Source organism: Lemur catta, chromosome 10, assembly GCF_020740605.2.
Source record: "Lemur catta isolate mLemCat1 chromosome 10, mLemCat1.pri, whole genome shotgun sequence".
In the NCBI taxonomy this organism is placed as follows: Eukaryota; Metazoa; Chordata; class Mammalia; order Primates; family Lemuridae; genus Lemur; species Lemur catta.
The window spans coordinates 11,591,587-11,617,254 of NC_059137.1; the positions used below are offsets into that span (position 1 = coordinate 11,591,587).

The 25,668-nt window shown below is 35.7% G+C and overlaps 1 protein-coding gene across 5 annotated transcripts in view; it reads right to left on the reverse strand.

Annotated features, from left to right (window-relative positions):
* The window catches only part of RABGAP1 (RAB GTPase activating protein 1), a 153,508-nt gene that overhangs the window by 101,042 nt on the left and 26,798 nt on the right, over positions 1-25,668 (reverse strand). For 4 of the 5 annotated variants that reach the window (XM_045563820.1, XM_045563818.1, XM_045563821.1 and 1 more), the window contains 4 exons: positions 6,685-6,919; positions 5,333-5,537; positions 2,492-2,666; positions 466-623 (listed from right to left, as the gene is read on the reverse strand). The exons of the other annotated variant lie outside the window; for it this stretch is intronic. In XM_045563820.1, coding sequence (XP_045419776.1) covers positions 466-623; positions 2,492-2,666; positions 5,333-5,537; positions 6,685-6,919 — 773 coding nt within the window. The remainder of the gene's footprint in view (positions 1-465; positions 624-2,491; positions 2,667-5,332; positions 5,538-6,684; positions 6,920-25,668) is intronic. 5 annotated transcript variants of the gene reach the window in all.

Sequence of the window (25,668 nt, forward strand, 5' to 3'; positions counted from 1 at the left end):
AAAAAAAAAAAAAGGTTAGACTTCAGAAACAGACCTCATTTCTCCCCTTCCAGTGTGTTCAGATAAACTTTATTGTTAAAACTTGATTTCAAAAGCCCTTAGATATACACAGATTATTAAAACAACAAAATCAGAAAACAAAGCAACAAATCCAGCTAACTTAGCTTTGGCTGTATTTCTTATGAGCAAGCAGTCAGTCAGCTACTTTGACTAAAAGAAGGTAGTAACATGTTTCCCACGTGAGGATTTTTTTATTGCTTTAAAATTCCTCAAACCCTGCCCTCTGTAAATTTACTTACTTCTTTTCCTTTATCACTCATATTAAATTTTAAAAGGGCTCCCTATAAAAACAATCATTTTATGGTATGAAAGTTATATAATCTGACCTAGAGTTTCCCTTGAACCACAGATAATATAGCATGTTAATAAAAACTCAAAAAAAGTGAATAAAATAAGATGCCCTACCTAAAGTAACCTTTACCATCATCTTCTTTTATTTCTAAAGACACAGAGAAGGTAAAGATGTCACTGTCAGGAGTCTGGGGTGCAGCAGTGGCTGACAGTGGGGTCTGCTTTGCAGAACGGCGGAAGGCAGTGGCAAAACTGTAAAGTATCCGGCTTACCTACAACCAGACATGTTAGGAAATTGGCTGTTATAAGATAAAAAATACTTTTATTAAGGCTGGAAGGTTACATACTTTGGGGAGAATAAGCATTTCCCCTATTTATTTCTTTTGGTAACATTACCTAATTTGTTAGGTCTACAAAGCAAGCAACACTAAAAATGGCCAGAAAAGGGGTTTTAAAAAAGAAATGGTTGTAAACACTAGAAATCCTAATGAGAAATCATTTCCTAAACTTTTAGAAACTATCTGAACATACTATTTATAATAAAAATAGTCCTAACACGTTTAGCTCGAAAAGAATGGTTTGCAAATGTGTCCGTTAGAATAAGGATGCCTATCAAATCCAATAAAGAAGTAGCCAACTATTCACCTCTGACTCTCTAATCAGAACTTTGTTATTGCTGCTAAACCCAACTTTTAGTTTTATTTATTATGCTATTAAGTATGAAATGCCTGATTTCCTTAAGTACTAAGTTTGACAGTTGATGTCTCTGACATTTCACTTTGATACTTCTTGGTTTTTGGTCTTTTTTTTTTTTAATTGTAAAGGTAGATCCTCATTCTTTCAAATGCACTCTTTGGCTTGTGATTATCTTTCAAATTTTTTTTTTAGAGCAATTTTTGTGAAACCATGGATAAGTCAAGAATTGGTGTTATTTTTGAATATGAATTCTGTCGTGGAACTAATGCAGAATAGCCAGCTTGAAATATCACACAAGTGTTTGGGAAGGATGTGGCTAATGAACACATGTATGTCAATGGTTTGAGAAGTTCCATTTTGGTGATTTTAACCTTGAATATGAGCCATGTGGGTGACCTAAGACCAAGGTGGATAATGATGACCTGAAGGCTGTAGTGGAAGTGAATCCATCTCAACCCACACGTGAATTAGTAAGCAAGGCCTGACATTACTATTCCAACAATATTGAACCATTTGAAACAAACTGGCAAGGTAAGTAGCTAGATACATGGGTACTGCGTGAATTAAACAAGCATCAGAAGAGAAATCGTCTTGAAGCTTGCCTTTCTTTGCTGTCACGACACAAAGGTGAACTATCTACACCTTATTGTTACATGTGATGAAAAATGGATTATTTTTGACAATCACCAGCATTCGGCACAATGGCTGGATAAAGATGAAGTGCTGAAACACAGTCCAAAACTGAATATTCATCAGAAGAAGCTATTGGTGTCTGTTTGGTGGTCCAGTGCTGGTACCATCCACTACAGCTTCATGAAATCTGGTCAATCTATTATAGCAGCTGTCTATTGCAACCAGCTGGACAAAATGATGAGGATGCTTGAAAAGCAGCAACCGAGACTGGTCAATAGAGACAGGCCAATCCTCTTGCAAGACCGTATGTTACAAAAAAAACAACACTGCTCAAACTACAAAAGCTGGACTTCTTACAGACTCTTGTCCTCCACTATATTCACTAGACCTTGCACCAACTGACTACCGCTTCTTCCAGGCTTTGGACCAGTTTTTGCAGGGAAAATTACTCAATTCTCAACAAGCTGGGGAAAATGCCTTTCATGATTTCATCGCTACTTGCTCTCCAGGGTTCTTTGCTGCTGGCATAAGCAAACTATCAAGATGGCAAAACTGTTTCGATAGCTTAGGCACATACTTTAAGTGTACTACTTCTTGTATTAGATATAATAAACTAAACTTCTGATTCAAAATCAGACATTTCATATTTAATAACCGGATACATTTCAGCCCATAAGGCTGGAATCACCAAAGCATTAGCAGAGAATTTCATCTGGCTTATGAGTGGCCATAATAAATATTCTACTCAATTCAACAAAGTGAGGGCACTGGTGAAGTTTCATTTGTAGATAGTTTTCTCTTGAAGACTTACAGCTTCTTGTATTTCACACCGGAAGACATGTATTCTGAAGAGCTCTGCATTGTAATGACTTTCAGTGAAAGCAAAACAGTCGCTTTCAGGAGTTCCATCATGCCCTCTGACACAGAAGAGAATTTTGTAGATAGGGTAGTTTGCTATTTCAGTGTTTGTCTGAGGATCTAAGAGTCTGTTCAGAAAAAAGCAGGATATAAAAAGATTAGAGGAATTTTGAACACTTTGTACTATATTCACATTAGGATTTGAGACTCATCTTTCTACCAAGATGATCATATAGGCTGTATTTGGTATGCTAATCATAATTTTAAATTTTAATAAATGAGTCATATGTGGATTCCAGAAGTTACTGATGACATAATTTCATGGTACTGAAAGCTACACAGTCCCACGTTTTGGGGAGGTAAGCAGAAAGGTATGAACAATATCAATAAGCATATTTCTTATATAGCCTGTAACTAAATTAAGATTAGTGGGTAAATTAGACTACCAAAATAGATCATTAAAGCGGTGCTTCTGATTACCTCCTAAGTGAATGACCTAATCTGCTTTTTAAAAAAATAAAACCAAAAAAACTGATGCTCCTTCTCAGAGTGAAACATGTATTTTTTAATTCATGGCAAATAAGGGAAGGGAGATTATACAAAATGCTAACCTCTCAAAAAAAAAAAAAAAAAAAAAAAGACCACGAATAAAATCAAAAGGATGCCATTCAGTAAAAATTAAAGAGATATAATTCATTTCAGTATCTACTCATTCAACAAATATTTATGTCATATCTACAACACTGCTGACTGCTCAGGGCACTAAGGACACACCTATGAAAGGCCTAAAAAGAAACCATGCAATTTCAACACTACATTGGCAAAGCTATTGATGGGGAAAGCCTAGAGGGCCCTGCTCATAATGAAAATACCTTCTAGGAAGGGGATCTAACTCAGGTTCAAAAGCACTTTCAAAAAACTCTGAAAATATGCGGCAAGAAAGACTAGTTTTCTTACTTCTTTTATAGAATTAAGATATATTAGAACAAAGTAACTTCAGTTGGTGGAATAAGTATTGAATAAGAAATACATAGGAATATGAGCCAAACTAATTTTATAAAAAGTTTTCCATTAATAAATACAATTTGTGAGTCTCTGTGAAACAGTTCTTTAAATACTCTAAGAGAAAAATCACATATGTAGATTAACTATTTAACTTACAATTATCCACAGACAGTTACTACTCTATTACCATTAAAGTCCAAACAGCTTCTGAGGGTACTGAGAAACAGATACTCTACGTACTGTGAATAAAAGTGTAAAATGGACCAATATTTCCAGATGGCTACTTAACAAGGTATCAAAAATAATAAAAATGGGCCAACCTTTGACCCAGTAAGTCTACTTCTAGGAATTTATCCTAAGGAAATAAAAACTAGCCTACAAAGATTGAGCTTAAAGATAGATATTTATAAAGCACGTATGTGTCCATATAATAATTAGTATCAGCTACTATTATTAGTGCTTTTATTATTAAAAGAAAAAACCTTAAAATAAGACATGGGTATTTACCTATAACCCATTCATGTGCCATCATAAATTAAAGTTTTTAATCATATTTGATATGGAAAGGTTCACAAAATAAAAGTAAGTGAAAACAGTATATTACAAGATGGTCTGTATAATATAATTCCATTGCTGTTTAAAAATGTTGATTCTAAGAGTTGTATAATTATATACACATACACATGTAGGTACATACACACAGATGGACTTACATACAAATACACAAAGAGGACCTTAATAAGCTAAGATGTAAACTGTATTAATGGACATGTAGAATTAAGGGGATTTTTAAAAAAATTTTTTGTGTTTTAGTTTTTTTGAAATAAGTGTGTATTTTTAGTAATAGGGAAAAAAGTTATTTTATTTTGGCTGCATTCAACAAGATTATTTAGCAATTCTGCATTAGCTAGTTCATACAGACATTTGACTGGCTATCTATAATTGGTGTTATTTGTTCTAGTTAGGATAAACAATAGCCATTTCTAGAGGCTACTCTGTGCCTCAGTTTTCTCATCTTAAAAAATTAAGGGACAGGCCGGGCACAGTGGCTCACGCCTGTAATCCTAGCTCTCTGGGAGGCCAAGGCGGGTGGATCCTTTGAGCTCAGGAGTTCAAGACCAGCCGGAGCAAGAGTGAGACCCCATCTCTACTAAAAATAGAAAGAAATTAGCTGGACAACTAAAAATATATATAGAAAAAATTAGCCGGGCATGGTGGCACATGCCTGTAGTCCCAGCTACTCGGGAGGCTGAGGCAGAAGGATTGCCTGAGCGCAGCAGTTTGAGGTTGCTGTGAGCTAAGCTGACACCACAGCACTCTAGCCCAGGCAACAGAGTGAGACTCTCTCAAAAATAAAAAATAAAACAAAATATAAAAAACCAAAATTAAGGGACTGTAATGGCATAATTAATATTTACCAATAAATTTTTGTAATTTCTAAAATCAACATGAAATGCCATTTTGAACTAATATGTCCAGCCAGTATTTTCACCGAAGGAACACGGAAAATATAAATTCATTTGTTAGGCAGACTCTCAGGTCAATATATTTCATTTATTCTCAAAACATTTAAATTTCTAATGCGCTACCCATGATTAGAGTGTGGAGAGTATGAAAAACTTACAAATGAATGACCATTTTTCATGAAGGTCACAATCCTTAGAAGACATAAGTGCCAGATAAATTAAACATGAATCAAATAACATTTGATTCACTACTACTGCCATCTAAAACAACAGGTTGGAGATCTAATGCAATTTTAAAAAATATTTCAAGAAGCTGGTCTCACCTCACGATTCCTTCAGATACATTCGGCACTGAGAGGGTTACATCTAGTGAAATCTGACACTGGCTTCTTAAGATGGACATCATCCTTAAGGCTTCCACTTCACTCCGGGGAGCATTTACTGAGGCACAGCCTAAATAAGTTAGTTTACTGAAAACTACGCTGTCCTCATCTGCTACTGGTGTGAAAGGACTTAACACTTCAGAATCTGAAAGAAGGAAATGATTATCTTCACCTTGATATTCTGTTAACATGAACAGCAAGTAAAAATCTGCAAGTAACATTTAGGATCTCAAGTTAAGTAATAACAACATAATCTGCCATATCCCACAAGAAATGCCCATGAAACCAGAAATCTCACACAGAACTCTGTCATGATGTTTATGATTTAAGATTTAAGTACAGGTTGGTTATCTCAAATTCAAGAATCTAAAACATGAAATGATCCAAAATCCAAAACTTTTTGAGTGCCCACATGACACTCAAAGCAAATGATCACTAGAGCATTTCAGATTCCAAATTTCTGAATTTGGGATGCTCAACCAGTAAGTGTAATGTAAATATTCCAAAATCCAAAAAAAACCTGAAATCTGAAACACTTCTGGTCCCAAGCATTTCAGATAAGGGATACTCAACCTGTATTGCTACAAGAGTCAATCCCAATCAGATTCAGATCTGATTTACTTTTATGCCTCTTCTAATTTGTCTTGACTTTATAATTTATATTTAGGTGAAATACACATTTAGTATTTTTCCACCCTAAAAAATCCTATCTCTGATTTGCAGTATTATAATTATTTCTCTCATTTATCATCTTAGCCACTTTACTATGATCTCTCAAACCCTTGCTTTCCCTTTCCCAATAGCGCCTACAGTTTTAACATGGCACTTTCCCAAATGAGCCTTTAAATTGTCCTTTTCCCCCCTTCCTGCTATGCCTTTCTGTCCCTTGTTCTTGTCTCCATTTTTCACCTTGGCAACTACTCTCATAGAATTCTACAGGCCTGGAGCAAACATCTATTCACCAAGAAATGTCCCTCTATTTCTCCAACGTTGTACCCAAATTCCTTCTTTCCTGGAAAAATCTTTAAGCATTCTGGGGAAAAATAAAAACCTCCCTCAGTGTCATTTAGCTATGGTTTCGCTCTCTTTGGTACAAATGAAACACATTTAAAGGGAAATCAGAATGGTACGTATATTTACTCCTCTCACATTCCCCTAGATCTAGAATCTGGAGATTCTTAAGAATATAGATAATGGTTTATGTTTGCTCTGAATCAAACCTGGTATAAGGTGGACACTCAAATATTAAAAACAATAACCTTCAGTTATGCAAGCAATGCAGCAATCCTAACCTCCTTGTCCAGGTTTCACTGGCAGGCTCATCTCTGGTTTTTGGAGCCCTACTAATGGCACAGGGTTAATGGTAGATGAAGCTGAGAGCTGACTAGAAAGCGGCCCATCTCCTTCACCATCCAGTTGTGACCTTTTCACAAGCTCCTTGTCCCCTGGCTGGTCGTCCACTGGAGGATCCATCAGCACATCTGCTAGCTCTTTTTGCAGCTGCTGTTCACTTCCATTCCCTACAATCTAAGGGTCATAAATACAAGCAATCAGCAAAGTGAGAAAGAGAGGCCAGTACTGATTAAAATGGGTCCACATTCTAAAGAAATCATTAGCATTTCTTTTGATAAAGATATCTGCTGAATGTTTTTAAAAAATAGAATAAATCAAGATCTGCAACAAATAAGGGCCGCAGCTGCTCTCTTACTTCACAGTTTTTCATGAAAAAGTATAGTGAATTTCAGACTAATATTCAGAAATACATGTGATAGCCTGCCAATGTTATTGAAGTTTCCTACAGTATCCTACAATACCAACAATTAAAATATTTGTAATTTTATTTGTCTGATGGGAAATAATACTTTTAAAAGGAATATCTTTAGTAGCTTCCCTTACCCTTAACAACAAAGGAAAAATGTGCTTGTTCCCAAAAGTTATCAACAGAAACATAAACCTATTAGGCAATAAATTTCCACATATATTTTACCACTCGTGCTATATGGCTCCTATATTTCTGAGGGAGACTTCTCTGAATATAACAGGTTCTCTTAAAGTTCTGAGAAACTTAAATGAAGATGAGGTGAATGTATAAAATAGTCCTGAAGAATAAAAGCACTCTATTTGAATAATGCCAAGTTTTTTTTTTTTAGAGTCATGATGGCTTATTATTAGTTGCTCAACAAGGAAGTAAATGAGTGGAGACTGCCTAATGCTAAGGAAAATGACAAGTGACCCACTAATGCTTATTCTAGAAATACTACAAAAATTAACAAAAGAATTGAATTAGAAAAAGGAAGTCATGAGAAAAAAGGGGGATGGACTTACAAGGCTTTCTGAAGACTAAAACTGACAAAAACTTAAAATGAGTGGGCCTATGAAATTATCTTTAACAATGAGGTCTATGCAATAAAATTAACACAGGAAGCAAAATTCCAATAATAGAGGTTCCTCTGGGCTACCAAGAAACCCAGTTCACACATGTTTATTATTTTGAGTTTTCATAACTCAATAAACTTCAAGTCTCTCGGGGCTGTAAGTTATAATTGAGAAACAGTCAAGTCTTTTTTGCCAACATTTTACCAAAGAAATCTTCACACTTCAACTACTCTTGCCTTGGAAATAAAGGCCTCTTGCTTCAATGACAACTTTTGTTTCTGTGAACTTCATTTTATATTTGGAGTTATTGCTAATGGGTCTAGTAATTTTAACTCGTTGTTAAGCCTGATTCTATATACCACAACTGCAATTGAATTTCTTTTTTTCAGAAGTTCTGCTTTAAAACTTTTTTTATTCTTAAAGACAGGGTCTCACTTTGTTGTCCAGGCTGGATTTGAACTCCTGGGCTCAAGTGATTCTACTGCCTCAGCCTCCCCCAAGTAGCTAGGACTATAGGCACATATTCCTGTGCCTGGCTTAAAAAGTTTTTAAAGTACCTAAATATCAAACCAGAGCTTTGTTCCAATTAACTTCTTTTCTCAAAACTAGAGAATACTGTATCACCTAGAGTAAGCAAAACATAGCCCAAATGAAGCTAAACTAACTTTTCCAAGGGTAAGGAGAAATAACATACAGTAGGAGAGTTACAGCTTCCTAGAAACAGATGGAGAGAAGATATTAGATTCCATCTTGAAGCAATTAATAATTACAATTGGGAAGGCAAACTGAATTGAAGAAAGACATTTTAGATCCTATGAAGTACTCTTTTGCTCTTTGGCATATGAGCTAAGTGAATCCAATTTATTTTAGATAGGCTGCCTACACTGTAATATATTCACCAATCACAGAAATATAGCTAAACTCTGAAAGAAAACACGTTTATACATTTGTCTTTTGTGTTCATGCATTTTTAACCTTACATTCTTCCTTAGTTTATAAATTTTATAAATACAAGAACTGTCTTCAATTTCCTTAACTCTTCCTTAAAAGCTAGGAAAAAGTAATGTGTACACACAAAACTGTTGATTATCAAGAGCTGTTTAAAAATAGTAACCTAACAAATGTCTTGGATAATTAGGTCAAATACAGTACACAACAATTACTGTGTTAGATCATTTGTGAACGTTCAATCCAGTTCCAAAATTACTACATTACAATGTAGTAGTACACATACTTTAATCAATTAAGTTTTGTGTTTTTTTTAAGACAGTCAATTAATTTTGTCTAGGCAAAGCTGGGAAACAGTCAGCAATGCCTTTCAAGGTTCTTGAACTTTGGTATGCAATAGAATCACCTGGAGAGCTTGTTTTTTTTTTTTTGTTTTTATTTCAGCATATTATGGGGGTACAAAAGTTTAGGTTATGTATATTCCCCTTAACCACCCCCCGGCAATCAGAGCTTCAAGCATGTCCATCCCCTAGACGGTGAGCATCGCACTCATTCTGTATGTATACACCCATCCCCTCCCCCCACATCTGCCCAACACCCAATTAATGTTATTCCTAAATGTGCTCTTAGATGATGATCAGTGAAACCAATTTGATGGTGAGTACATGTGGTGCTTATTTTTCCATTTTGGGATACTTCACTTAGTAGAATGGGTTTCAGCTCTATCCAGGAAAATACAAGAGGTGGTATATCACCATTGTTTCTTATAGCTGAGTAGAACTCCATGGTATACATATACCACATTTTATTAATCCATTCATGTATTGATGGGCACTTGGATTGTTTCCACATCTTTGCAATTGTGAATTGTGCTGCCTGGAGAGCTTGTTGAAACAGACAGTTGGGCCCTACCTGAGTTGCTAATTAAGCAAGTCTTGGATGGGGCCTGATAATTTGCATTTCTAAAAAGTTCCCAGGAGACAGAGATGCTGCTAGTCTTGGGACTGCACTCTGAGAAACAATCTTAATGTTTTTTAACCATGGCTGTGCAACAGAATTACCAGTATTAAGTTAAAATTCAAATACATGTTCTTCCTTCTGTCCCTCACCTTCCACCTTCACAAATAAATCAGTCTCCCAGAGAAAGCCTGGGCATATGCATTTTTAAGAACCTCCACAGGCAATTCTGATATACAGCCAGGATTGAGAAACACTGCCCCATATCAAAAATCCCAACTAAAATGCCAACATGGTTATTTTTCAAAAGGTCCACACAGGCGTCAAAATGATCTGTGGCATTTTCTGAAAATGCAAATCCTTTGGCTCCACCTAAGAAAAACCTCTGTTGGTGGGCCCCAAGAATCTACATTTTAAACAAGCATCCCATGAGATGTTCATATGCAATACAGTTTGAGAATTACTGGGCTAGGAACTTAGATAGTTCCTTTAATTTCTAATGTCAATGGCATGTCATGATAAAAGGACTGGCTGAGACTTGGCATTTGCCTACTTCCACTAGAGAGTCTGGGAAAGTCAGTATTCAGTTTTCAACCTCTTTTACAGCTATGGTTTACCATATAACATAATTTTAGCCATTGAGATATAAACAGAAGTTGGCTGGGGAGACTTCTGAAGACTGTTGCTTTTCTTGATAAAAGAAACAAACATGATCAGTGCCATCTCTTTATCCCTTTTCTTCTTGTCTTGGAATATGAATATGGAACCATGTTGGACATCCGATGACAATGAAGTGACATAAGAAAAGTCAATAAGCCAAAAACAAATTAGTGGATGAAAGAAATTGGGTCATTAATGATACAGATCAGGAGTTAAAAAACTTATTCTATAGAGGGCTCCAAAACAAATACCTTAGGCTTTGCAGGCCATATACATATAGTCTCTGTTCCAATGACTCAACACTGACTTTGTACCAGAAAAGAAGCCACAAACACTGTGTAAACAAACAAGCATGGCTATATTCCAATTAAACTTTATTTACAAAAACCGGTGGCAGGCCAGCATACACCAGTAGGGTACAGTTTGTTGACTTTAGTATAGATGAATAGCTTAAACGAACTAGCAACTGCTTATATCTAGATTTCTTGTTATAGCAGAAAAATAAACCCTTTATTAGTAGGGTTTTCTCTTCCTTGCTGCCAACAGCATTCCTAACAGACACCACAATCATCTCTAAAATAAATGTAGTTTCAGGTAAAGCAATCAAAATATTGTGGTATTAGTGAAGATACATAGATCAATGGAACAGTATAGAGTCCAGAAACAAAATGCGCATATATGGCCAAGTGATTTTTGATAAAGTTGTCAAGGTAATGCAATGCAGAAAAGGTAATAAAGAAACAAATGGTGTGGAACAATTAACCTGAAAACCATATGCAAGAACATGAATCTCAACCAGTATTTCACATCATATATAAAAATTAACTCAACATGGAGTGCAGACCTAAATGTATCTCAACACTGTAAAACTTACAGAGAAAACATAGGAGAACTCTTTGTGATCTTAGGAAACAAAGATTTCTTAGGACACAAAGAGTATGAACCATAAAAGGAAAACTTGAGAAAATGGACTTTATCAAAATTAAAAACTTCTGCATGGCCGGGCATGGTGGCTCACGCCTGTAATCCTAGCACTCTGGGAGGCCGAGGTGGGTGGATCACTCGAGGTCGTGAGTTCGAGACCAGCCTGAGCGAGACCCCGTCTCTACTAAAAATAGAAAGAAATTATCTGGACAACTAAAAATATATATATAGAAAAAATCAGCCGGGCATGGTGGTGGCATGCCTGTATTCCCAGCCACTTGGGAGGCTGAGGCAGTAGGATTGCTTCAGCCCAGAAGTTTGAGGATGCTGTGAGCTAGGCTGATGCCACGGCACTCATTCTAGCCCGGGCAACAAAGTGAGACTCTGTCTCCAAAAAAAAAAAAAAAAAAAACTTCTGCTCAAAAGAAACTGTTAAGACAATGAAAAGACAAGCCAAAGACTTGGAGAAAATATTTGCAAATCATATATCTGATGAAGGACTTATGTCCAGAATATATAAAGAACTCTCACAACTCAATAATAAGAAAACAAGCAACCCAATTAAAAAAAAAAGGCATTTCACCAAAGAAGGAATACAGGTGGCAAATAAGCACATGAAAAGAAACTCAACATCAGAACATCATTAGCCATTAAGGAAACTGAAACCACAATAGGATGCTGCTATACACCTATAAAAATGGCTAAAATTCAAAACAAAACAACTCTGGCAAACCAAGGGCTGGCAAGGATGTGGTGCAACTGGAAAACTCTCACACACTGCTAGTGGGAATGCAAAATGGTATAATCATGTGAGTTGTTTTTATAAGGTTTTATAAAGTTAAATATTAATATTACACTTACCGTATGACTCACTTCTAGGTATTCACACAATAAAAATAAAAACATGTCTACACAAAGACATGCTTGCAAATGTTAATAGTAGCACTATTCATAATCACCAAAAACTGAATACAATCCAATGTTTATCAACTGGTGAATGGATAAACAAATTGATTGCTATGTATCTACAAAACAGAATACTACTCAGCAATAAAAAGGAATGAACTACTATAATAGTAATACACACAATAACACGAATGAATCTCAAAAGCATTAGTCCATGTAAAAAAAAAAAGAAAAACAAAACCCAGACACAAAGGCTACATATTGTATGATTCCATTTACCTAATATTCTGGAAAAGGCAAAACTTTAGTGACAGAAATCAGATCACCGGTTGCCGGGGACTAGGAATAGGGCAGGTAGAGGAATGACTATAGACAGGCACAAAGAGACTCTTTTGAGTAATCAAAGTATTCTCTATCTTGACTGTGGTAGTGGTTACATGAGAGTTTTACATTTGTTAAAACTCAGATCTGTACACCTAAAAGGGTTGCATTTGTATAAATTTCACCTCAATAAACAAACCTGACTTAAAATAGAAAAAATATGGTTTGCACAAAAGATGCAATTTAAGAACACAACTGTTTCTTTTTTCTATTTTCCCCTCAAAAGGTGTTCATCCAGGATTTTGTCTTTGGCATTAGCCTCACGTTACAGACTTTCCTGGGCCACCAAATGGATCTATTTCCAACAATATACAAACAATCCCAAATCTATATCTAAAATCCCTTCCTCAACTGTCTACTGGATACCTACCTTCAGCTGAACACTCAAAATTTACTCTAAAACTTAACCCACTGCCTGATCCTCTTTCTGCATCCTTTTTTAAATCAATAAATTGTGTTACCCTCTACTCTATGGCCAAAGGAAGAATCACAATCATTCTTGACTTCTGTCATTCCCACACAATGCAAATCCTACTGATTCTTGCTTAACTGCTTAATTTTTCCATTCTTCTCTCTGCATAGCTAATACCCTAGCACAGCCTCTTTAATTTTATATAAGCCTACTGCAAAGTTAGTAGTCTCCCTGCCTTCTTTCTCTCTCCCCTCTTTCATATGGTCATTCAAGTTATAATTGCAAATCTTAGTTCTGATCAAGCACTGCCTTATTTTTAAATCCTTCCATGGTTCCTCAATGCCCACAGAATAAAGCCCAAATTCATAAGTATGTTCTAGGAGTCTTTTCACAACTCTGCTCAACCTATCTTTCCAGTCACTTAGTCACATCAAATTACTCAACTTTCCCAGGACACTCCATAAACTTCCAAGCATCCATACTTTGCATGGACTGTTCTCTTTCCTGTAAAGCCGTATTCCCCTTCTCCTGTGTGCTCTTTAAGGCCAACCTTAAATTCTGTTATCTCCTCTGGGAGATCTTAATCCCTCTAGACAAGGTTTAATCACTCCTTCCTCAGGGCTACCATAATATTATCATGCATGCTTATTCTAGCATTGTTCTTTGTTTTAGAAAATATTTGTTTAGTTGGTCCCTTGAACTAGACTGGACAGAGACTGTTTAAGTTATCTTTACATCCTCAAAGCTTCAGACAGTGACTGGTACAGAGTACATCTAAAATACATGTTTCCTAAACTGAATTTTATAAACGCAAAGAATGGAAGCCAAAGCTGTATGATTTTATCCAATTTGGATACTGGATAGTCTACAAATTTTGGTTTACTACTAAAAAAATCAGAATGATTTCAGCTTTATTTACTAAAAAACTAAAAAACAAATACCATCATTTCCTATTATTCTTAGCAAGTGTCATTAAAGTTTAACATTTACAATAATACTGAGACCAAAGAGCATACTGCAAAACACAAATATTCTTTATTTTGAAGTCCAACAAAGACTTCTAATGTAATTTAGCACAAATATAAGATAAAAAAGCAAAACAAATATGTATGAATAGTACAACTAAAGGTTACATTTAGATTTGTGTTCATCTCCATGTAATCTACATTAAAAGGAAGGAACAGTTCTTTAGGAAACAGTCCTGAACTGAGAAAGAAAACAGTAAGCATAAAGTAGCCAATTTAGTATTTGGCAGGTACTATAAACACACATATCACCAAGAAGCGATACCAGGTACTATAAACATGTGATATAAATGTTTGCAAGGATGGAGACTATATAGTGAATGATTTACTCATAATTCTGCTTACAAAGCAGGGTGATAGTAAAAAATTCTGGGTTCAGAACTTGCACGTGGCACAACTCCAGGAGGTACCAGTCACCACATAGATTATTTCAATGGCACACTCTAGGACTATACTGTGTGTAGCCTATGCAAGTGAACTCAGTAGACATACTTGGACTCCCAAGTAAGGCAGACCTCGGTTTGGGACATCACTCTGACACTAGCTCTGTAGCTGAGGGCAAGTTACCTCTGGGAACCACCAATATCTCTAAAATGAGGATGTTAGTATCTATCTCACAGGATTGTTAGAAGGGTTTGATGCGATATTAATGATTATTGGGCACTGTATCATGTGGTTTTTATAGCTATTATTTCATTTAATTCTGACATCACAATACCTGCCAATTAGTAAGCGTACAATAAGTGTTAGTATTCTCCCATCTCACTCTCAGCTCTTTCTAAATAAACTCTAACCCACCTACTAGAGTTGGCCTTTGAAAAACAGTAACTTAAAAGTTCCACTTTTGATGGTCCAGAGAACACTAACCCACCAATTATTCATGTGCAAAAGAAGCATATTAGAATAACATTTGTCCTTTCTAAACATATTAAATAAAGGTAATAACTTATATGGTAGAATTGGCTACGAGTCTATTTTCTTGAGAGCAAAACTGTATTTACAGAACCAAAGGACAAAATGTTCCAAAAGCAACATTTAGAGTCATTCCCTGGTCTCAATTTTCTACTTCTAATTTTATAGCCCGTTTCCCTTCACTGCAACAATACCAAGTGGGCCCCACTTGATCTGCCAGTTATACACAGCTGCTTTAGGACAGTTTGGAACGCTTCTCTGGGGGATATTTAGGCCCTCAAGAAAACAGGAGGTGACAGTTTGTGCTTGAGAAATCCCTAGATGATAAGAAAATTAAAGACAAATTTCTGATGATCTGCAGTTCCTACTTCTCTCCTACTGCAGTGAAAATATAAATGAAAATGGTTCAAACTAAGTAATTGTGCTCAGCTTCAGTGTAAAAGTTGAGCAATTAGGAAATAAGTATTTAATACATAAACCTTAGTTTTGTCAGAATGCAAGGCACAAAATAACCAAAAGTTCAATGTGGAGATTTGAAGATTTAATTAGTAATCTCAATTCAGCTCAGATACTCATTCTGTAGTCTGATAAATCACCAAATTTGTTTGTGCTTCACTTTATAAACTGTAGCTGTTCTGATTATTCATCTCTTTAAGAAACTATATGAAGGACCAAAAAATAGTCTAAAGTCATCAACAGGCATTACTAATATTACTTTAAGATAAAAAAAAGGAAGGGGAAAAACAGAAGCTTGTGAATCATCCTGAAAAGTCAACTGAAGAAAAACAATTTCACCAAATAATGAGATTATGGGCTGGGTTTTACTTACTTTTCTTATAGTCTGATTTTCTGTATCAAACACACATTATTTTTATAATTAAAGAAAACAAATGAAAAAGGCTATTTGCATCTTGGGAGAAAAAGGAAAGCAAACAATCAATTATACTATATGCCATAGTCCTGACTATATCCTTTCAAGTTTCTAGATCTTACCACAAGCCATAGACTCATTTCTTTTTATGATACATTCTAAATTATTTAAGGCTTTGCTCAACTATTACCTATGGTGGTATATAACCCTTTTTTTTTCCTTCAGGCAACAATTATGTTCTCACACAGTTCTGCTCATACCTATGTTTTAGCACAGGAGGAACTGTATCATGCCAACACATTTACTGATGTGTCTCCACCACCACCACTCTCACCCCTTTAAATAAGATGAGTTCATGGTTCAATAATTTCGCTTGCTGAATAAAACGTCTGCATTACAGAGGACAAAATTACCAGATTCTAAAACAAGTAATATCAGAAACTGCCAAAAGATTAGTCATTACTAAGTGAGATGGAGTGACTTCTGTTATCTGCTAGCTATTTTAACAAAGCTTGTCAACTTCCTTCCAACTAAATAACGTCAATTAAATTTTTAAAGAAGAAAACTCTATGAGGATTAAACAGTTTAAAAAATTCTCTAACCTTTCTGCCTAAGAAATACTAGCTCAACAATATACCCCCAACCAACATTTACAGAGTATCTTTGACGAACAGCTAAGATTCCTAAGATTCCTACTTCGGTGGGGCAAAGGCAATATACGTAACTTAAACATTTGTATCCCTGTAATATTCTGGTCTCGAACTCCTGACCTCAATTGATCTGCCCGTCTCCGCCTCCCAGAGTGCTAGGATTACAGGCATGAGCCACTGAGCCCAGCCAGTATTCTGAAATATAAATAAATAATAAAATAAAATAAACCCAGTTGCAAATTTTGGTAAAAAAAAAAAAAGATTCCTACTTCAGAGGAACTTAAAGTCATCAGTAGGATGGAGAAAACACAACAGGTTCTGATTTTATGAAAAGTTCTCAGATTTTGATATGAGTTGTCAAAATATTTTAAGTAAAATACCTGTGTTTTCTGTGACTAAACCATCACATAACACTTTTCTTTAAAGGGCTTACCTAAAGCACTAACCACTGCAAGAAGCCTTCCCTGACTCTTCCCCCTATCCTGAGTTAGGTTTCTATCCTCTGTTCAACCTTTGTTCACCTTTATTATAGCACCCATTTCACTACATTAATGTTGAAAATTAAATATGGCCACAAAATCTCCACAGCTTTTCCATCAAGAAGTATATTTACCCAAACCCTTGAATCTAGACTGGCCTTGTCACTTGCTTTGAACAGAACATGGTACAATTTCTAAGCCTCAGCTTTAAGAGGACTTACAGATGCTACTCCTACCCTAAGATCACCACACTGAGAAGAAGCCCAAGACAAAAGACTACATGAAGAGGGAGTCCTAGCCAGCCCAGTCTTGATCCAACCCACCAGATGAATGAAGTTGCATGAGCCCAAGCAAGATCAGCAAAAACCACCCAGTTAATCCACAAAATCATAAAAAATTGTTTTAAACTACTAAATCTTGAGGTAATTTGTTACAAAGACTAGTAGAAACTGCAACAAGATTTTTTAAAACTGTCATCTAGGCTGGGTGTGGTGGCTCACGCCTGTAATCCTAGCACTCTGGGAGGCCAAGGTGGGCAGATCGTTTGAGCTTTAGGAGTTGAGACCAGCCTGAGCAACAGCAAGACCCCATCTCTACTAAAAAAATAGAAAGAAATTAACTGGACAACTAAAAATATATATAGAAAAAATTAGCCAGGCATAGTGGTGCATGCCTGTAATCCCAGCTACTCAGGAGGCTGAGGCAGGAGGATTGCTTGAGCCCAGGAGTTTGAGGTTGCTGTGAGCTACGCTGATGCCACTGCACTGTAGCCTGGGCAACAGAGAGAGACTGTGTCTCAAACAACAACAACAAAAAACCTGTCATTTACCCTAAGCTATAAGCATCATGAGGACAAGCACTACATGTCAAATTCCTCCCCATTCTCATTCAGCCTTTTACTATCTTCTCTCTGGCTGTGATGTTTCTCAGTTTCATTACCATCCCTCATGGGACTCACTACGTTCTTTGAAGCTGAGGATTTATGTCTTTTATCACTTCTGGAAAATATTCAACTATTATCTCCTCAAGTATTTCCTTCTCCCCCATTTTCTTCTTATGGAACACTTAGATATACGTTGGTACTTCTCATCTTAATTTTCATGTCTCTTAACTGCTCTTTCATATTTTATTATCTTTCAATGCTATCTTCTGGACAAATTCCTCAGACTCATTTTCCAGGTATTTGATTCTCTCTTCAGCCACGTGTAATTAGCTGTTTGACACATCTGCTGTACTCTGAATTTCACTAGCTCTAAATTTCACTGTAGAAATTCTGTTTTTAGTTTTCTTAATCTTTTATTTTTTGATAATTTTGTTCTTTTCTAATGTTTTCAAACTTTTAAGTCTTTAATTATTTTAATCGAATTTACCTTAAAGGTTCTACCTAATAATTCTAATGCCTGAGTTCTGGTGGGATTCAATCCTGCTGGGGTTTGCTGACTTGCACACAGTGAACTGTTCTTTGTATATATTTGTAAATTTTGGACTGTGTGCTCTTCTTTTTCAGGGTTATCTGTGGGAATACCACAGAGCCTTGGTGACAAGTATGTTCTTCCAGAGTAGTTTTGCAATTGTTTCTATAAGGTGCCCCAAGAGTATTATAATACCAGCCAAGGAATATGCAGATAGTGTAAATTTAAACCCCAAAGGCATGTGACGGTAAGGCTATGGGCACAAATTCTCAGTAAGACTCCCCTCTAAACCAGTGTCCAAGCTATGAAATACAAGCTTCCTTACTTTCTTCCTGTAACTATAGGCAGATTCCACCTCCCCCCAAGCCTTTCAGTTAGGATATAGCCCTTGAGGATGGTTTGTGAGATCTCAGTTCCAATGCTGCTTTCTCTCAAACCTGAAGTCCTCATCTCTTGTTCAACTTAGCTGTCAAAATCCAAGCACCATGGTTATAAAGAGCAGCAAATTCTCCAGTGTAGCCCCAGTGTCAGCTCATAAGTATAGTTTCAACTTTCAGTTCTTTGTGTTCCTTAAAGATTTGCATTACTTTTCTTATGAATACAGTTAAGCAACTGACAGAGGTTGTGTTACATTTCACCCAGCTTTCCTAATTATTTTATATTAGGACATTTTTAGGCTGTCTAGGTGATCATATTTCCAAAATTGGAGTTCTTATCCTGTGATAGATTACTAGCTGTCAAAGAAATGTTCAACAAAACACTCAATTCGAACTTCTGGGGTGGAAAAGTGATAGACTTTTAAAATGTGTTTTCTAAACCCAATACATGGGGATGGGTACATATACACCTAGTGGATATGTTGCGCACCATCTGCGGGATGGACATGCTTGAAGCTCTAACTTGGGTGGGGCAAGGGCAATATATGTAACCTAAACATTTGTACACCAATAATATGCCAAAATATAAAAAAAATAAACCCAATGCATGGTTCTACTTCAGTTTGTTTGTTTTTAGGGATGGGGTCTCACTATGTTTTCCATGCTGGAATGTTGTGACTATTCACAGGTGTGATCACTGAGCGCTGCAGCCTCAAACTCGTCACTTCAATTCATCCTCCTGCCTCAGCCTCCCAAGTAGCTGGGACTACAGGCATAAACTATTGCACCTGGCTCACGGTTCTACTTTTATGTGCATGTTCCAAGCATAAATTTTAGCACCAACACAAAAATAAAGGAAACCCCCTGAAATTCTTGGAATTTATTAAATTTCATATTATATCACACTGAAATGGCAAACAAGATGTTCTACAAATCTTTTGTTTCTTTTTAAAATCATTTTGTTGGTCCCTCTACTAGAAGCTGAGAAAACAAACAAGGTTTCAAAAAAAGAGTGAGCACCACTGAGCAAGACATCTCCAGTAATACTATTACAACTTCCCTGATGACAGATCTACAAATTTAACAATAATCTTATTACTTCTTAACAGTTCTATATAATGAATAGATGTACTGAAATCACACAGAAACATACAGAGGAAACATTTTAAATTGGGAAAACATGTTCCTCAATTTCCTTGTCTACAAAATACAGTCATGCATCGTTTAATCATGGTGATACATTCTGAGAAATGTGTCAGGCGATTTCATCACTGTGCAAACATCACAGAGTATATTTACACAATCCTTGATGTATAGCCTACTATACACCTAGGCTATATGGTATAGCCTATTGCTCTTAAGCTACAAACCTGTACAGCATGTTAATGTGCTAAATACTGTAAGCACCTATAACACAATGGTAAGTAATTGTGTATTTAAACATATCTAAATATAGAAAACGTACAGTAAAAGTACAGTATTATAGTCTTATGGGACCACCCTTGTATATGTAGTTCTTCATTGACTGAAATGTCATTATTTGGTGCGTGACTCTAGAAGTATCTCTTTCTGGTAAACAAGATAAATTGAGAGACCAAGAAAGAAGTAGTCTAGAGGACACCCTGAGAGACCTTATCCTGTACCATAAATGGTTCATCAAATTAGAAACAAGAAAACTAAGTCAAAGAGTTACTTCAAAAGTTCACAAGAAAATTTTCAAATGGGAGAAATCCAAAAGGAGAGAAGGCTACTTTATTTGTATCTGTATGCAATCTTACTTCCTAGCACAGAAACTATTCCTAAGCTAACTCTTCCACTTATACACAGGAAGTCCTTTTGCCTAATCAAAAATTTTATTCTCTTTTGTACTAGTAATGTATCCTCTTTCCTGAATAATTCCTATAAATTCATAAATGTCCTAAAACCACTCACTGGAATCCATATCCCCCTGTAAACTACCACTCAATTTCTCTGCCCTTCTTTTATAGCAAAAGTTCTTGAAAGAGTTGTCTATATTTATTGCCACTTCCTTCTCACCTCCCATTTACTACCCAATCCACGCTAATCCTAATGCTCCAATCTCTCCTAAAACAAAAACAAAAACCCTCTTCTTGAGGGCGCCCAAGGCCTGTATCATGTCATTTTTCAGTCACCATCTAAATGAACCTCTTAGCAGAATCAGACATACCTGATCACTCCTGCTTTCTTGAAATACTTTCTTCATTTGTCTTCCAAGGCTTTCTACTCTCTTAATTTTCCTTATATCTCACTAGTTATTTCTTCTTACTCTTCTCTGCTGGTTTCTCTTCATCTCAATCTGTAAATAGTAGAGTACTCCAAAGACCAACTCTTACCACTCATCTCTTCAGTATCTACCTCATTACAGGCAATCTCATCAAATGCTATAGCTTTAAATACCATGTATACACTGTTGATGCCAGCCACTTTTCCTGAGCATTAGTCCCATACATCCAACTAACTACCTGACATCTCCAAATAGACATCTAACAGTCATCTCAAATTTAGCATGTTTCCCTGCCCCAATCCTGGTCTTCCCTTTTTCTTTCCCATCTCAACAAATGGCACTACTACCAATTACCTAAACAGCCTAGGTCAAAATCTAGGAATGTCTATTTTTCTCTTTGCCTGATACTCTGTATCTAATTTACCCATAGTAACACCAATGAGTCCTACCTTCAAAACATCCTGAATCAGAGCACATTTACCCTTGCTTTCCTTGGTACCACTCTTGCCCCTTTACTGCCAATTCTCTAGATAGCTATTCTTTAAAAGATTTATTGAGATATTATTCATAAGATCATACAACCCACTCACTTAAAGAATATATTCAACAGTTTTAAGTATATTTGCAAATATATGCAACCACTACCAAAGTCAATTTTAAAACATTTTCATCACTTCAAAAAGTAGCACCATACACACTTAGGGATCACACCTCTCTATTCCCCAAGCCCTAGGCAACCACTTATCTATTTTCTTTGTCTAAAGATTTGCTTATTCTGAATATTTCATTTTAATGAAATTATATAATTTGTGGTCTTTTGTGACTGGCATGTCACTTAGTATGATATTCTCAAGGTTTAGCTATGTTATAGCATATATCAGTATTTCATTCGCTTTTATGGCTGAATAGTATTCCGCTGTATTTTGTTTATCCATTCAGCAGTTAATGGACATTTTGGTTTAGTTTTTTATATATCCTAGATACAAGTACCTTATTACTGTGGTCCCCAACCCGTGGGGCAAAGACTGGTACTGGTGGCCTGTTAGGAACCAAGCCGTATAGCAGGAGGTGAGCGGCTGGCAAGTGAGCAAAACTTCATTTGTATTTACATCTGTTCCCCATTGCTGCCATCACCACCTGAGCTCTGCCTTCCCCTGGTCTGTGGAAAAATTGTCTCCCATGAAACCGGTCCCTGGTGCCAAAAAGGTTAGGGACCACTGTCTTATAAGGTATTTTACAAATTCTTTTAATGTTTATGTAGTCCAGTTATCCGTTTTTTCCTTTGTTGCTTGTGCTTTTAATGTGATACGTAAAAATCTGCTGTCAAATCAGAGTTTTCCTGTAAGAGTTATACAGTTTTCACTCTTACGTTTAGGTCTTTGATCCATTTTGAGTCAATTTTTATAAATGGTGTGAGGTAAGAGCCCAGTTTCATCCTTTTGCATGTGGCTATCCAGTTGCTCCAGCACTCTGTCCTCACTGCATGGTGTTAGTATCCTTGCCTAAATTAGTTGAGCACAGACACATGATTTCTGGGCTCTTGAATTTATTCTGGGGATCTCTATGTCTGCCCTTAAATCAGTAACATATTGTTTTGATTACCACCATTTTGTAGTAAGTTTTGAAATCAGAAAGTGTGAATTGTCTAACTTTCTTCTTCATTCAAGATTATGTCAGCTATTCAGGGTTCCTTTGCAATTTCCTAAGAATTTTAGAATCAGCTTGTCAACTTCTTCAAGGTGTTACCTGAGATTCTGATAAGGACTGCACTGAATGTGTAGATCAATTTGGGGAGTACGACCATCTTAACAATATTAAGTCTTTTCATCCATGAACATGGGATGTCTTTTCATTTATATCTTCCTTAATTTTTTCAACAATGTTTTGCAATTTTCAAAGTAAAAACTGCACTTTTTGGTTAAATTAATCACCAAGTATTTTATTCTTTTTGATGCTACTATAAATAGAATTTGTTTTATTTTATGATATTCATTGATTCATTGTATGATGTTCACTGCATGAAATACAATTGATTTTTTTGTATATCAATCTTGTATCTTGCAATCTTGCTGAACTTACTAGTTCTAATAGCTTTAGTGGATTCCTTAGGATTTTCCATATACAAGATCATGTCATTTGCAAATACAATTAGTTTTTACTTCCTCCTTTCCAAACAAGATGCCTTTTATTTATTTTTTTATCCTAACTGGCCTGGCTATAACCACCAGTACAATGTTCAACCAAGGTCGTGAATGCAGACATCCTTGTCATCAAGCATGATTTTAGCTGTGGGTTTTCTATAAATGCCGTTTATTAAGTTGAGAAGTTTCACTCTATTCCTGTTTTGAATTTGTGTGTTTCATTTGTTCACAAAAAGGTGTTGAATTTTGTCGAAGGCTTTTTCTTCATCTATTGATATGATCCTGTGGTTTTTGTTTTTTATTCTATTGATATGGTACATTACATTAATAAATTTCAAAAGTTAAACCAACCTTACATTCCTAGGATAAAGCCCACTTAGTCATGATAGGTAATCCTTTTTATATTTATATACCAGCTGAATTCACTTGCTAATATTTTGTCAAGGATTTTTATATCCATATTCATAAAAGATATTGGTGTGTACTTTCCTGCTCATGTCTTTGTCTGATTTTGGTATTGGCGTAATACTATTCTCACAGAATAAGTTAAAGAGTATTCCCTACTATTCTGTCTTTAGGGAGAGTTTGTACAGAATGAATAGTAATTCCTATTTAAATATCTGGTAGAATTTAGCAGTGAAGCCTTCTAGGCCTGGGCTTTTAATTAGGATACTTTTTTGATTACCAATTCAATCTCTTTGTTATAGGTCTATTGAGACTATTTTATCAGTTTTGTAAATGTCTTTCTAGAAATGTGTCCATTTCATCTGAGTTATCCAACTTAACAGCACACAACTGTTTGTAGTATTCCTTTATAATTCTTTTTATTTATGTAAAGTCAATAGTAATGTCTACTCTTTCATTTCTGATTATAACAAGTGTCTTTTTTCTTTTATCTTGGTCAATCTACTTAAATGTTAAGTCAATTTCGTTGATCTTTTCCAAGAATCAGCTTTTGGTTTCACTAATTTTCTCTACTGTTTTTCTATTCTCTATTTCACTAATTTCTGCTCTTATCTTTTATTTCCTTTCTTCTGATTGTTTTAGGTTTAGTGTGCCCTTCTTTTACCAATGTCTTAAGGTGGAGGGTTAGGATATTGATTTTGGATCTTTCTTCTTCTTAAGATAGGCACTTCCAGCTATAAGTTTCCCCATAAGAACTGTTTGAGCTGAATCCCTTAAGTTTTAGTATATTGTGTCCTCATTTTCATTCATCTCAAAGTATTTTCTAATTCCCTTTTTGATTTCTTCTTTGACTTATTTAGGAGTGTGCTGTTTAATTTCCCCATATTTCTGAATTTTCTATTTTACTTCTGTTACTGATTTCTAGTTTCACTCCCTTGTGGTTGGATTAATACTTTGAGTGCATTTGAGAAGAATGTATATTCTGCTATTGTTGGGTACAGCGTTCTACAGACATACATTAAATCTAGTTGGTCAACAGTGTTGTTCAAGACTTCTGTTTCCTTATTGATCTGCCTAGGTTTTCCATCCACTAGGGAAAGCTGAGTATAGTAATCTTTAATAATTATTGTTGAATTGTCTTTTTCGCTCTTCATTTCCATCAGTTTTTGCTTCATGCAATTTGGTGCTGTTATTACGTACACAACTGTTAGATCTTCAGGATGGATTGACCCTTGTAAGAATATAAAATGTCCCTTTTTAGGCCAGGCACTGTGGCTCATGCTTGTAAACCCAGCACTTTGGGAGGCCAAGGTAGGAGGATCACCAAAGTTAGGAGCTCAAGACCAGCCTGGGCAACACAGTGAGGCCCCATCTCTACAAAAACAGAAAGAAAATCAGGCAGGAATGGTGGCAGATTCCTGTAGTCCTAGCTACTTGGGAGGCTAAGGCTGGAGGATTCCTTGAGTCCAGGAATTGGAGGCAGCAGTGAGCTATGATCACATCATTGCACTCTAGCCTGGGTGACAGAGCACAACCCTGTGTCTTAAAAATAAATAAGCAAAATGTCCCTTTTTATTTCTAGTAACATTTTTTGTTATAAAGTTTATTTTGTCTAATATCAAAATAGCCACTCTAGCTTTGTGACTGCTCTTTGCATGGTATGTCTTTTTCTATGCTTTTATTTTAAATCTATTCGTATCTTTAAATCTAAAGTGTCTCCTGTAGACAGCATATAGTTGGATGTTTTCTAATCCAGTCGGACAGTATCTGCCCTTTTGATTATATTGCTTAACTCAATCACATTTGATGTTATTATTGATATAGTTGGATTTAGGCTTGCCATTTTACTGCTTGTTTCTTATGTGTCTCATATCTTTTTGTTCCTCTATTCCCCTATTACTCCTGTTTTCTTTTGCACTTAGTAAATATTTTCTAATATAGCATTTAATTTCTTCAGTGATTTTTTTCCATATGTATATATTTTTATTTATATCCTTAGTAGTTACTCTAGGAATTTACAAGGTATCTCTTAATTTATCAAATCAGCTTCTGATTTATACTAACTTAATTCCATTGAGATACAGAAAATTATTCATATACAGCTCTATTTCCTTTTCCCCTTTTGTGGTACTGTTAGACATATTACATTTATAAATGTTATAAGTCCAACAATACACTGTTATAATTATTGTTTT